The 14661-nt window shown below is 40.4% G+C and overlaps 1 protein-coding gene across 5 annotated transcripts in view; it reads left to right on the plus strand.

Annotated features, from left to right (window-relative positions):
* LOC134348459 (diacylglycerol kinase beta) overlaps positions 1-14661 on the plus strand; it is a 579084-nt gene that overhangs the window by 497766 nt on the left and 66657 nt on the right. For all 5 annotated transcript variants that reach the window (XM_063051878.1, XM_063051881.1, XM_063051880.1 and 2 more), the window contains one exon: positions 8938-9139. In XM_063051878.1, coding sequence (XP_062907948.1) covers positions 8938-9139 — 202 coding nt within the window. The remainder of the gene's footprint in view (positions 1-8937; positions 9140-14661) is intronic.

Raw genomic sequence — 14661 nt, forward strand, 5'->3', positions numbered from 1 at the left:
CCTCCCCACCTCTGATCCTTCGAAGAGGACTGGCTCATGGCCCTCGGGTTTCCTCCTCCTGAAGTCAATAATCAGCTCCTTGGTCTTGCTGATACTGAGTAAGAGGTTGTTATTGTGTCACCACTCAACCAGATTTTTAGTCTCCCTCTACCTTTGATTCGGCCAGTGACAGTGGTGTCATCAGCAAACTTAAGTATGGCATTGGAGCTGTGCTTAGCCACACAGCATAAAACAAGTAGAGTGGAGGTCTAAGCACCCAGCCTTGTAGTGCACCTGTATTGATGGTGTTTGTGGAGGAGATGTTGTTGCCACTGCAAACTGACTGGGGTTTGCAAGTGAGGAAATTGAGGATCCAATTGCAGTGGGAGGTATTGAGGCCTAGGTCTTATTATTGATTAGTTTTGAGGGGATGATAGTATTGAATGACGAGCTCTAGTCATTAAAGAGCATCCTGGTGTATGCATTTTCCAGCACTGAGTTCTTCCGGCAGTTCAGTTAATGCTCCACATTCCATCATCATCTCTTGTGCCCTAGTTCTTGTTGAACTTTCTTTGCTGATCAATAGTATCACAATGGTTGATGTTTATCCCACCTTTCAACAAAATCAGTCATGTACTGTCAAGAAGGAAATGGTTATACTTTTTGTCTGGCTTCAGGTGATACTGCACAATCCTGTAAGTACTTCTACAATACTGATGCTAGCTGAAAAGTGAAAGGAGAGAGAGGAAGCATCACTTTCCCTTGAAAAGAACAGCTCTCAGCAGTCAGTACATAAGTCTCTAAAGTAGAATCAGGTCCTGGTTGTTCGAACATTAATTTTTTTTTGTGTGGTGCTGATTGTAAGGAATATGTATATATTTCAAAAATTAGCATTGAAAAGTCAGTATGCTATTAGTTTTAAAAGGAGACAAAACATTAAATCATCTTATTCAACCACTGGAATGTTAAATGTGAAACCACCTCTAGAAATATTTCAACAATCGCAGCTACCTGCTACCTTTAAAAACTGAGTTTGCTTGGAACTAAACAGGCAAAGTAAAATAGCCAATAAACTTTACATAAAGCCATCAAGTGCGGATGAATAATCCGTAATTTCACAATGTTCAAAAACAATAGCCCATGTCTTTCCTTATCTTAAAAATCAAAGTATTGTTCCCTGGTAGTCTGTCCTTGAGTCATGTAAATCAAGTTTAATCTACAGCCTTCGAATCACAATTCTAACTGTAGTAAGTGTATTACAATTTTCCAGCACATAAGCAAAGGTAGATCTTAAAGGAACTGTTTTATAATTCTTAATGAATCTGTTTTGTTTTGAGAAATAACATCCACCAATAAAATAATCCAGTGTGCCTTATTCAGTTTGTTATGTTCAGGTTTGGACTTAAAGAGGTTTAATATGTTGCCAAGTAGCAAGTCTGATGATTGAGGAAGTTTTAGCATCAACAAGAAGTGACCACAAGATTATGAGAGGGAAAAGGTAGAATATGAGAATGAAGTAGAAAAAAAAATTGTGAACATTGATTTGGAGCTTCTACAATCAGTGGTGAACTAAATACGAATTTCTTCTGGAAGCAAAACTAATCCCTTTAAAGATCATTCCTTTCAAAATGTTGCTTTGAGAACACCAAAAGCAACATGCAATGGTATAACTCAGCAATATCTCAAATCAACGAATCAGGTTAAAGTTCTGAAGTCCTACCACATCTAATCATGCCTTCTGGTTTAAGATGATGCTGGTGAAATGCAGTGAAAAATTGCTGGCAACAAACAAAACAAAAAGTTACTGTATTAATCTCAGAAATGATCACTGCAATCAATAGCCTGTAACTTCCCTTTCGGAGTTGAGCTTTTGAACCACTTGTACGAGCTGGCACTTTTGTGCTGTGAACTGAGGTCTTGAAGGGAGCATGGTGGTGTGGTGTGATGGGTATGGGCCAAATTGAGGCAGCAGGATCCGGACCCGAGAGGGTATCAAAATGGCAGGGCCCATGTCCGAGAGCAAGGAAGGACCCGAGGTATGGCCGATTTAAGCGCCAGGCCTAACTGAAAAGATCAGGGTGTTGGGGCTGAAGGATAGGATCAGGCCGGTGATCAGCTTGCTGCTCTGTAAAGTTTACTCGTCTCTGCGCTGAACTGAGGCTGTGGCCTGCAACTGACGGGCTCCTGGAGTGGTTGCAGTGGTGACTGACTTTGTGGCTGTGGACTCACTTTTGTGAACTTGATTTCTGACTGTTACTTGCTTACTTTTATTGTTTGCACAATTTGTTTTTCTCTGCACATTGGGTATTTGATGGGTTTTTTTTAATGGGTTGTACTGGGTTTCTTTGTTTTGTGGCTACCTGTCAGGAGATGAATCTCAAGATTGTATATAGTATATATACTTTGATAGTAAATGTACTCTGAACTTCGAACTTTGAAGGTGAAAACAATGAAAGCAGCAGGCTCCAAAAATATTTCCATTCTAAATGAGACCCCCCCCCCCTTCCCCACTCTGATCTTTCACCTCTTCTCACCTACCTGTCACTTCCCCCCTGGGTCCCTTCCTCCTTCCCTCTTCTCCTGTGGTCCACTCTCCTCACCTGTCAGATTCTCTCTTCTCCAAGCCTTGACCTTTCTCACCCGCCTGGCTGCACCTGTCACCTTCCAGCTAGCCTCCTTCCCCTACCCCCACCTCTTTACTCTGATGTCTTCTCCCTTTGTTCTCAGTCCTGAAGAAGAGTCTCGGCCCAAAATGTTGAATGTGTATCTATTTCCATAGATGCTGCCTGTTATAGTGAGAGGGACAGAGGGAGAAAAAGGAGAGAGAGAAAAAGAATGTGTGTATATAAATAAATAACATTGATTTCTCAAACTTCTGCTAATGTCTCACCTCCCCCTTGTACCTCATCCGTTATTTATTTACATACACACATTCTTTTTCTCTCTCTCCTTTTTTTCCCTCTGTCCCTCTCACTATACCCCTTGCCCATCCTCTGGGCTTTTTCCCCCCTCCCCCTTTTCCTTCTCCCTGGGCCTCCTGTCCCATGATCCTCTCATATCCCTTTTGCCAATCACCTGTCCAGCTCTTGGCTCCATCCCTCCCCCTCCTGTCTTCTCCTATCATTTTGGATCTCCCCCTCCCCCTCCCACTTTCAAATCTCTTACTACCTCTTCCTTCAGTTAGTCCTGACGAAGGGTCTCGGCCTGAAACGTCAACTGTATCTCTTCCTAGAGGTGCTGCCTGGCCTGCTGCATTCACCAGTAACTTTGATGTGTGTTACCATGGAGGGGAGGCTGTTTTCCATGATGTGCTGAGCTACATCCACAACTTCCCATAGTTTCTTGCAGTCTTGGGTAGAGCAGTTGCCACTCCAAGCTGTGATGCATCTGAATAAGATGTTTTCTATGGTACATCAATAAAACTTAGAGAGGATCTAAGGGGTCATGCCAGATTTCTTTTACCTCCTGAGAAGTTAAAGTGACTTGAACATCTAATAATATGCATTATTGACCATGATGTCTACACGGTTGCATGAGCACTGGCTACTGATGATATTCACTCCTAAGAACCTGAAGTTGTCAATCGCAGCACCGCTGATGTAGACAGGAGCATGTGCTCCACCCACCTCCCCCCCTCCTTTCCCCCTGAAGTTAATGACTAGCTCTTTTGCTTTGCTAATTTTGATGGAAATGTTGTTGTCATGACAGCACGTAACTAGGTTCTCCATCTCCTTCCTGGACTCAGATTCATCATTATTTGAGATTTGGCCCACCACAGTGATGTTATCTGCAAACATGTAGGTGAAGTTAGAGCATGATCTGGCAACACAGAAGTTATAATGAGCAATTAAAAATGGCTTAGACAAATAATCTGTATCTATATTCATAGTGAAAGTCACACAGAAAACATCAGAAATAGTAAGCATCCAAGTGTAAGAAAATTCAGGAACTTTAAGTGATTGTAGTTAAAGAAAATCCTTTGGATAGCCATAAGGAACATGAACAGAAGTAGAACTATTGGCCCTGTAGAACCACTTTGCCATTCAATACAGTAATGGCTATTCCAATCTTTGCTTTAACACCTCTTAGTTCCCTTGTAGCTGAAATGTCTGTCAATCTCTACAGAGGGTGTTCTGATTGATTCCACTACCACAATTTCTGAAGTGAGTACAGCTGCTTCCTCACCCGTCCAGCAATCCAGGTTCATTCCTGACCTCCGGTGCTATTTGTGTGGAGTTTGCATGTTCTTCCTGGGTTCCCTGCAGTTTCCTCCCACATCCCAAAAGCTTGCTAGCTTAACTGGTCACTGCAGATTATCCCTAGTGTGTAGTTATTTTGGGGGAGTTGGTGACCATTTGGGAAGATTAGGTTACAATGTAAATTAGTAGGGGAATGGGGTTGCTGTTCCAAGTTGCTACCTCCTGTGTTGTATGGAAACATATGAAGAATTACAATGACTGGTAACCCTCTAAGAGAAAATCCTCAATTCAAATGGCTGCACCACGATCCTGAAATCATGCCCCAGTCTCATGTTGCCCACGGGGAAAGAATTGTTTCAGCATCCATCCTGTCACCGACCCTCAAGTGGTTAAATAAGATCACTTCTTAGGTTTGTGTACTCCAACGAATGCAGATCCAAACTGCTCAACCTTTCTTCATACGTCAGCCCCTTTAACCCAGGAATTAGCTTAGTGAACTTTCCCTGCAATGCCGCCAATGGAAGTATATTCTTCCCGAAGATTAGAGACTAAAACCCCTCAATTGTCATTGAGGTGGCTGCAGAGATGATGGATGCATTAGTGGTGCATTAGCTCCTTGTTCTGAAACAGTCCCAACAAAATCAGCAAAAAGCAAATGTAACACCATTATTAAAGTAGGGATGGAGGGATAAAGTAGGACACTGTTGATTAATTATCCTAGCATTAGTTCTCAGCAAAATTCTAGAGTCATGGTTTATTTTATGGTCATGATAACTGAATACTTAAGAAGAAAGTCATATGATTAGGAAAAGTCAATATGGTTTTATGGAAGGGAAATTCTGTTTGACACGTGATAAGGTCCTTTGAGATTGTACAGTAACTAGAAGGAGGAGTGTACTATATCTCAATTTTCAAAAGGCATTTGATAAGGGTTCCACACAAGATTACTACGTAAAAAAGGGCTCAAGGTAAGGACCTGGACTGAATAAAGCACTAGTTAGTGAAAACAGAGGGGTAATTCTGTTTATTTCAGGCTGGCAGGCCTGTGATATGCTACAATGATCAGTACTGAATTTAAGCTATTTGCATTGGATGGAAGAGGGTAACATATCCAAGTTCACTAAACTGAGAGCTAGGTAGGAAGTGAGTAGGGAGGAGGTTACAGTGGGATATAAACTGATTAATTAGATAATCTTAAGGGATTGCAGAGTGCAGGAAAACAGGAAGTTACTCACTTTGCTTGGAATAATTTTCAAGCAGAAAGAAATTTGTAAATACTAGTGAAACTAGTAAAAAGGATTTGTGATTCATGTGAGCATTAAGGTTTGGCATGCAATTATGAAAGCAAAATACTATGTTGGCCTTTGTTGTGCAGATGTTGAAATACAAAGCAATAAAAGTCTTTGCTACAATTATAAATGGCTTCATTGACACCAAGCATAGAATACTAAACATGATTTAGCAGGAATACACTTGCCATAGAGTAGAGTCATGTGATTCCTTGGATGAAAGGATTGCCCTTTGAGAAAAGATTGAATGAAATTACCCTATGTAAGAATCAGAATAAAAATTTTTTATCACTGACATATGTCATGAAGTTTGATGTTCGGTTGCAGCAGTACAGTACAAAACTTTTTAAAAATACTAAAATTTACAATAAAAATAGATAAATATATAAATAGTGCAAAAGAGGATCAATGAGATAGTGTTCATTAGTTCATGGACTGTTCAGAAATCTGATGGTGAAGGGGAAGAAGCTGTTCCTGAAAGTTTGAGTGTGGATCTTCAGGTTCCTGTACCTCCTCCCTGTTGGCAGTAATGAGAAGAGGGTGTGTCCTGAATGGTGACACCATCTTAATGAGATTTGATCCTTTGAGATGTCATCGCCCAGGAACGTGAAGCTATTCACCCTTTCTAATACTCTTCTCTCAATGAGGACTGGTGTGTGTTCTCCCAAATTCCCTTTCCTGAAGTCCACAATCAATTCTTTAGTCTTGTTGATGTTGAAAGTAACCAGACAATCTACTTCACTTCTAGTATGCCTCCTTGTCACCATCTGAACATCTGAGATTATGCCAACAACAGTGCTGTCATTGGCAATTGTGCACATGGCATTTGAGAGCTGTGCCTGGCCCCACAGTCTTGAAGTTAGAGAGAGTAGAGCAGTGGGCTAAGCATACATCTTTGAGGTGCACCTGTGTTGATTGTCAGTGAGGTGGAGGTGGTATTACTGATCCACACTAACTTTGGTTTCCCATTAAGGAAAGCAAGGATGCAGTTGTAAAGGCAGGTACAGAGGCCCATGTTTGAAGGTTTCTGATGAGTACTAACAGGGTTATGATGTTGAACGCTGAGTTGTAATCAATAAAAAACAGCCTGACATAGGTATTGCTGGTGTTCAGGTAGTCCAAAGCTGAGTGGAGAGCAAGTGAGATTGCATCCACTGTAGGACTATTGTGAAAGTAGGCAAATTTCAATGGAGTTATCTCTAGCCATGACCAACCTCTCAAAGCTCTTCATCACAGTAGATGTGAGTGCTACCGGGCAATAGTCATTGAGGCATTCAACCTGTTTTTCTTCAACACTGGTATGGTAGTGCCCTTTTGAAGGAGGTGGGAAGCTCTGACTGCAGCAGTGAGAGATTGAAGTTCTCCTTGAACTCTGCAGCCAGTTGATCAGCACAGGTTTGAAGTATCCTGCCAGGTACACCACTGGGGCCTGGCACCATGTGAGTGTTCACCCTCTTGAAGGATGTTCAGATGTCAGCTTCTAAGATAGAGGTAACAGGATTGCAAGATGCTGTGGGGATTTGCAGAGCTATAGTTTTGATTTCCTTTTGAAAGCATGCATGAAATGCATTGATCTCATTGGGGAGTGAAGCATCACGGCCATTTATGCTGTTAGGTATTGCTGTTTAGGAAGTAATGGCATGCAAACCCTGCCACAGCTGTTATACATTTGACAGTGTCTTTCCCTATTTTTACACAGAATTGCCTTTTCATTCTTATGATGGTGTTAGGTTGTACTTGAACTTCTTTTAGGGTTCTAGTTCACCAGTCTTGAAAGTCACAGATCTAGGCCTCAGCAGACTACAAATCTGTTTTTTCCGTGGCTTCTGATTTGAGTAAGTTTGGTATTGTCTTCAAGGCACACACTCATCCACACAAGTCTTGACCAAGTCAATGACAGTTGTGGCAGATTCGCTCAGATCCAAAGATGAATTCTTCAATATGGTCCAGTCCTCCGATTGACAGCAGTGCTGTAAATGCTCTCCTGCCTCCCTTGACCATACCTTTGTGGTAGAAGTATGGACAGCTGATTGGAATTGGTAAAGTGCAGGCATGGGATGCCACAGTGGTATAACAGTGATAATGTTTGTGTTGGCTCCTCTGGTTCCACAGGTGATGTGTTAGTGGTAGTTTGCAAGAGACTTCTTCAACCTAGCCTGGTTGAAGTCCCCCTCAATGATCAGGAAGGCATCAGGCTGTTCAGCAGAGTTCAAAAGAGGTGATCACATTGAATACTTCAAAATTCTGTGAGGGATGGAATTCTGGACTACATATGTATAGAGAGAGATTTTTAGTGTACATATCCAAAATTCAGAGCATTGTCCTCTTATTGTTAGATGCTGGTCTCCACTGGCCTACAATTGAATCCAAAATTGGCTTAGAAATAGGAGACCGGGTGATGGAAGAGGGTTGCATTTGCCTGTGACTTGTAGTGTCACACAAGGAAGAGCACTGGAAGCATTGTTGTTTGTAATATTTGTGAATGGCTTAGATGTGAATGGCTTAGATGTGAATGTACTGTAGAAAGCAAGAGCAGCAAGTTTGCAGATAACATGAAGATTGGCAGAGTTGTTGATAGTGTGGAAAATGGTCTTAGGCTGCAGAGATATATTGAAATGTTGTTGAAATGGGCTGAAAGATGACAGATGGAGTTTAATCCAGACAAGTGTTGAGTTGGTACAGTTTGGGAGTACTTATAAGGCTAGGAAGCACACCATCAATGGTGGGTTCTTAGGGAGTATCGAGGAAAAGAGGCTCCTTGGAGGTTGAGGGAATGTGACTGAGGTTGAGGTATATAAAATGATAAGCAAAATATACCTCAATATGGTACTGTTATTAATTTTTGGAGTGGTAAGTCAAACCTCTGTTCGCTTTCATGTGCGTCATGAGCTTAGGTAATAATTATATTGCTGCGAAACAAAAAAATCTACTTTTAAACTTAAAGTAATAAAGTAAATCTTGTATTTTTTTAATCTTTTGGATGAAGATTATCAAGCCAAGTCAAGTTTGTTGTCATTTAACTGTCTACACGTATACTGTCAAACAAGACATTTCTCTGAACCAGGATGTAAAGCACTTTAGTGTACATAACACACAATAACTTATGAAAGTAAGGATGAAATCTACATATGGATCACACATAAATAAACAAACTAAAGTGTATAAAAAGGTACAGTAACACTTGGAATGCAACGTGACAGGGTGTTCAGAAGCTTAATGCCTGAGGGAAGAAACTTTCTCATCCGGACCCTTGTTTTTATTCATCGGAGTCTCCAGCCTGATGGTAGAAAGTCAAAGAAGATGCTGGATGGATGGATGAAATCATAATCATTATTAAAGAGCTCTGAAACTTGTAATCATTGATGTATGGCAGTATAACAGAGGTGTTGTGTGTCTTCCTTTTGACTTTGGAAGATTATGTTGATCAGTTTCACAAAAGAATGTGATGTTTTATGATTTGTATCTTCCAGTGTGATGGTATTGTCCTTGATCTAAGTAACACGTCACTAGAAGGAATCGCAATCCTCAACATTCCCAGTATGCATGGAGGCTCCAACCTTTGGGGCGAGACAAAGAAGCGAAGGAACTATAACCGTATGAGTAAAAAGGTCCCCGAGAAGCTCTTCTCAACAACGGTGATAGATGTGAAGGAACTGAAATTCTGTGTGCAAGGTAGGAAATCCAGTGTGCCATTTAATTTGTGAGTTTCTATTTCGTGTCAATCTGAGCCATCAGTCAATGTTCACATTTTAGTCACATAAAAGTTGCATTGGCACATGATACAAGTGTGTTTCAAGCAGTAGATTCTAGATTGTAAAATACACTTTAACTTTCCCAGTACAAGTTGTTTTGATTGATTCTGTTTCTCTGGAGCTCATCCGTGATCTTTAAAAAAAAATCTTTTTTTTGTTGGTGTCATTAAATTCATGTATACCAGATACATTTCCAAGTAGCCATTCTCTTTGTGTGAACCCTTTCAATGAATATTCACTACAAGTGGCATCACTCAATAATTCCACAGCCAATTTCCATATAGCACTTCTATTTGGGGTGGGGGGGGGATTTCAATATAAAAATGAGCAAAGGAGGAATATTGTATTTTCATCTTCTTATCCCATGGTGCTGATGTGAACTGTATTTTGCCACTTCTATCAATTGTATCTGTCCAAATGCTTCAGAGATTCACCTTAGCAACAGGAGCATTGCATATGGAGATAAAATATACTGATCAAAGTAAACTGTCTAGTTGCCAGAGTTCTTTGAGCTTTCAGCATACACTTATGGAGCAGATTTGATGGGCCAAATAGCTTAATTCTGCTCCTATATCTTATGGTCTAATGATCTTATTGTGTGTCAATGAACAACTGATAGACAGCAGTGAGTATTTGATTAAAAATATGATGGCAATACCTGTACAGCAAATCTTCCCTCAGCTAGGATCAACAGGAAGGAATTAGTCATTCTTGACAACCCGGAGAGGAGGGGTGGTTAGTTGCTAAGGAGACTGGGGTCAATTAACTTTCATTTGGCAAAAGAGTCAAGTGATACAGAACAAAAGCAGGCAGATGGGGTTGAGGTACAAATCAGTCATAACATAACTGTATGACAGATGGTTATGGGTGGGTCAATTCCAGAGGCAGATCTAACAATTGTGCAGGAAGACAGTGAAGATCAAGAAGTGACCCTAATAATACCATGTGAGGGATTAACAAAGAATGTTCCTTCTTTGTGAGGCAATCTAAGAAAAAGGTTAAAGCGCCATTTAGGACTGAGATGAGAACCCTTTATCTCAAAGGGCCATGTAGATGAGTAGAACTGAGACTGAATTAATGGATTTTCAGTGCAAGATATAGCAATGGGTTAGGACGGTGACCTTTGTCCCATGTCAATATGGCGACAATGCTGCTAAGTCATTGTTTGCTACTGCAATCCATTACTCTTTGCTTGGCTTGTGGCTAAATGATCTGCAGTAGATTTCTTCATTGAATAGTACAGTATGTTTTATCATATCCCTCAGATTCTGTTCTGGAACAGAGGAGATATTTGATGAAACCAGTGACATATAATCAGAAATGGCATCAGGAGCTGGCAAGAATCCTGTCCAGTTACAAAGAGCTGGATGCCAGGTCTGCCCAATAATCCTGAAGCAATAACGTATAGCTCTACACTGGTTTCCCCTGCAGCCCACAATCCCCCACCCCCAGCCACCATCCTGCACCCAGTTTTTCCCATCCCAGCACTGAAGTTTAATTCTCACATGGCTTTTGGTTGAAATATCAGGTTTAAATCTCTGTGCCTACAGAGTTCCCTAGGAATAGTTATTACCCTACAACCGTCAAGCTCCTGAACCAGCGTGGATAACTTCTGTCACTGCAGCTCAGAACTGATTCAACAACTTGCAAACGTACTTTCAAGGACTTCCACAACTCATGTTCTCAGTACTATTATTATTTTAAATTTGCACATTTTGCATTCGTTTTGTGCATTATTTGTTTGTCAGTCTTTGTCTATGTATTATTTTTTTCATAAATTCTATTGTATTTCTTTATTTTTTTCCTGCAAATGCCAGCAAGAAAATGAATTTCAAGTTAATATATGGCAGCATATATGTATTTTGATGACAAATTTACTCTCACTTTGAACATATCCTAGCATGAGCCTATGACTCCAGTAGGTGAAAGGAAAAACAAGAGGGTGGAGCAGGAGGGGTGGCTGCTGGGCTGCCGGGCTGCCGGGGGTGACCTTGCTCCATACTTTATGACACCCGCCTGCTTTGATGTGTTGCAATATTATACTCGCCTTTCCTACTGGAGTGACCATTTTCCCTTCAAAGTGTTGAGTACTGAGATTGCAGTGCCTGGAGACACATTGATCTAGATTGTAGCAACAGTGACATTTCTAATGCATACCTCTAGCGCTGAAGATAATCATAAAATGTTTTGCAGAGACCTGCTCTGAAAATGGACATAAACCAGCAATTTTACATTGTGGGTATCGTGAGTTGCCGGAGTGGGTGTAATTTAATCTTATTTGAATACAATGTAAATCAATTAATAGCAACACTCAGTATCATCTTTCATCAACTGTTCCAAAGGTTACCGTGCCAGACATTTATTGCTGTTGAGCCTTTGAAGCTGGGTTCAATCTACCTCAGAAAATAATTGACAAGTGCAAATTATAGGAAAAGTCCACATGCATTTTACTTTATTCTTTATCCAATCTTCTGTACTTCCCACAAAGTTGTGCTTCCTGTCTGGTGCCGATTGTTAAAAATTCAGACCAATAGTGAGGAAACAGTAAAGGTCTAGCTGTACATCAAAGAAAACATGCACTCAGCTTTATTTGCACTGATACTGACTCCATGAAGATTTTACAACATCTTGAAATGCTGACTAGTTTTTATAATTTGTGTCTTAAAATTCCTATGATATAATGTTTCATTTCAAACATTTAGGATTAATGAATACAAGCATTTAACTTCCAGTATTGTCTGTTGCATTCTCCTGGGAAAAAGTTTGTGTGTGGATGGCAGAAACAAGCTCATGAGAAAATAGCAAGATCGTTTTTTCAATAACCTTAACATGTAATTTATCCCAACTGTAGAGTTGAACAAATTTACCTCTTAAGACAACATCTGACTCTTTCTTCAATGAGCTCAGTGTACTAGCCATAAACCACACTCTATGTCTATGACAACAACTTGAAACTGTTGATCTTGTTCTGGTTAAATCAATAAACATCTGCTAGTAACCTAAATTTAGCCTTCAGAATCCTTCACCAGCCAGTTTATTCTTGCTGTTTAGGCATAGCTAAAGGTATTCTTTCAGATCTGCTTTCTGGGGTTATTAGGGCATAACAGCAAGCCAGGCAGCCCAATTCTCCCATCTGTTCAGCTTCATTACAGGAGAGTCACCTTTCCAGGGAATTAAACACAACCGATTGGTTAATGTAGTTCATCTGCTACCTAACATGATGATGAGGTCATAGTCATGCTCCTTCCCATCATCTCTTTGACCGTAAGGAGTAGAATTGGGTCATTTGGCCCACTGAGTCTGCTCTCCCATTCCATCATGGCTAATTTATTATTCCTCTCAACCACATTCTCCTTCCTTCTCCCCGTAACTTTTGATGCTCTTACTAATCAAGAACCTTTCCACCTCCACTTTAAATATACCTATTGCTGCAACAAAGATGCTGATCCCTCCTCAGCAAAACCAAGCTCCCACTTCCCACATTGCCATGGTAATCTTCCCTTCCCTCTGTCAATGTCAGTAGCTTCATAAGGCTATATGCTTTGTATTCTTTCTGTAACTATGAATGATTTCAAAGAATTGTTCTTTGCTTATTGTTGGGACTGCAGTTTTTAGTAACAGATATTTTTCAAGTTCTAGGCTTTCTCTTTCTCCCTTTGAAGCCTCTGAATTATTTCTGGGGTAAGGTTGCACTGGGCCTTCTCCACATATGAACCAAGAGGAAGAACAGTGGGCTGTTGATTCATAGAGGGGGTCTACCTAGAATACACAGAAATCTTGCCCAGACCAAATCTGGCCCCAAATTCATGCCTCCCCCACTGCTTCCCTCTAAACTCTATCTATTTGAGGCATCCCTGCAGAGATTATTAATGCATCACAAAAAAATTTGATTTCTCAAGAGTCATGCTCTCCACCACTAGGCAACAAATTTATCAAAAGGTGGTCTGGCATTATTTTGTTCCCATTTTACTTATCTAGCTTCTAAAATAGGCTGACTTGCATTGGACAGCTCACTGTTTACACATAGGAATGAAACATTCACATTAAACATTTTCTCTTAACCCATAACCGCCACTAATGCATTCCCTGAATTACAGCAATTTCTCATAACACATAATTTCAATCAATGATAACGCTGTCAGAACTGAAATGCTGTTGATCTATCACCAGCCTTACAGATTCCAGCACTCTTGATTTTTGCCTTCTGGTTTGCAAACCCCAGATACTGAAACGGGCACATTTGCAGTGCATTGCACAACTTGGTCGATGCATCGACAATTTTTTTTGTTACATCTACGCAATGAACAGCTGCAGAGCAGGAGGTGGAGAAGCAAGGTGAAGGAAGAAGATAGCCTATGGCTACCCGCAAGTTCTCTGTAAAAACTCAACTAGCGACTTATTATGCACCACTGAAAGAATGCCATTCATCGAACACTGAGAGCCACATGCCCTCTTTTAAAGGCAGTCATATTAGCTCCTTTAATCCCCAGGTTGCATCATGGTTAATCACAGTAAGAGACAGCAATTCAGAAATGATGGTCAACCTCACTTGGCTGAGATCAAGTGGTTCTACCTGTTTTCCCATTTGGATGCTGATGCCTGAAAATGTACATCACCCTTTTCATAAATAGGCACAGGTTAATCGAACACTGGTTATCAAATTAGCTCTGAGAATCTATTAATGTCTGGTTTGCATTGCAGTTGGTTACTGGCATTTTCTTTTCATGTAACAATCTTCCATAGTAATTGTACATGATTTTAATATAATGCGATCTGACCAAACATTTGGTAAAGGTGCATTTGTGTTGTTTCCCTTAAAGATCGATTTCTCCTATTTGCGTATTGAGGTTGATACCACAGATCTGTGAACATCTCTCAAGGCAATAAAGAAAAAGAAAGTTGCAACCAGTTCATATCCAATCATATGTCTTCAGTCATTGTGCTAATACTGTATATAGTTTCTTTACATTGTGTAAATATTTCTCATGTCTGAATTAAAACAAAATCACATTGGGCAATGTAAAACACTTGCTATTTGAAATGCACAAAGGTTTGTCTAGACCTATTATCATCAGAGGAGCCACCTGCAGACTGCCCTGTTCACAGTGTACATCAACACTGTACAAATGCCCAAAGGTGAATGGATGTTTCCAAAGATTTTCTGCATCACTAACATCTCATTGTGATATTAATGCACCAGCAGCAATTTGTAGTGGTATAGCACCTGAAATGTACAAAGGAATGTCACAGAATTGTTATCAAAAAACAGTGAGCTACAGGTGGAAATACCACATTAGAATACCATGAACTTGGTCCAGGTGGATTTTAAGAAACAATTTAAAGGAGGAAATAGAATTTTAGAGAGGTAATTCCAGAGCTTGGCTACTGAGGGGATGGTCGATGAGATTTAATCATACTTTATTGATCCCGGGGGAAATGTTT

The sequence above is a fragment of the Mobula hypostoma genome, chromosome 6, assembly GCF_963921235.1.
Source record: "Mobula hypostoma chromosome 6, sMobHyp1.1, whole genome shotgun sequence".
Lineage (NCBI taxonomy): Eukaryota > Metazoa > Chordata > Chondrichthyes > Myliobatiformes > Myliobatidae > Mobula > Mobula hypostoma.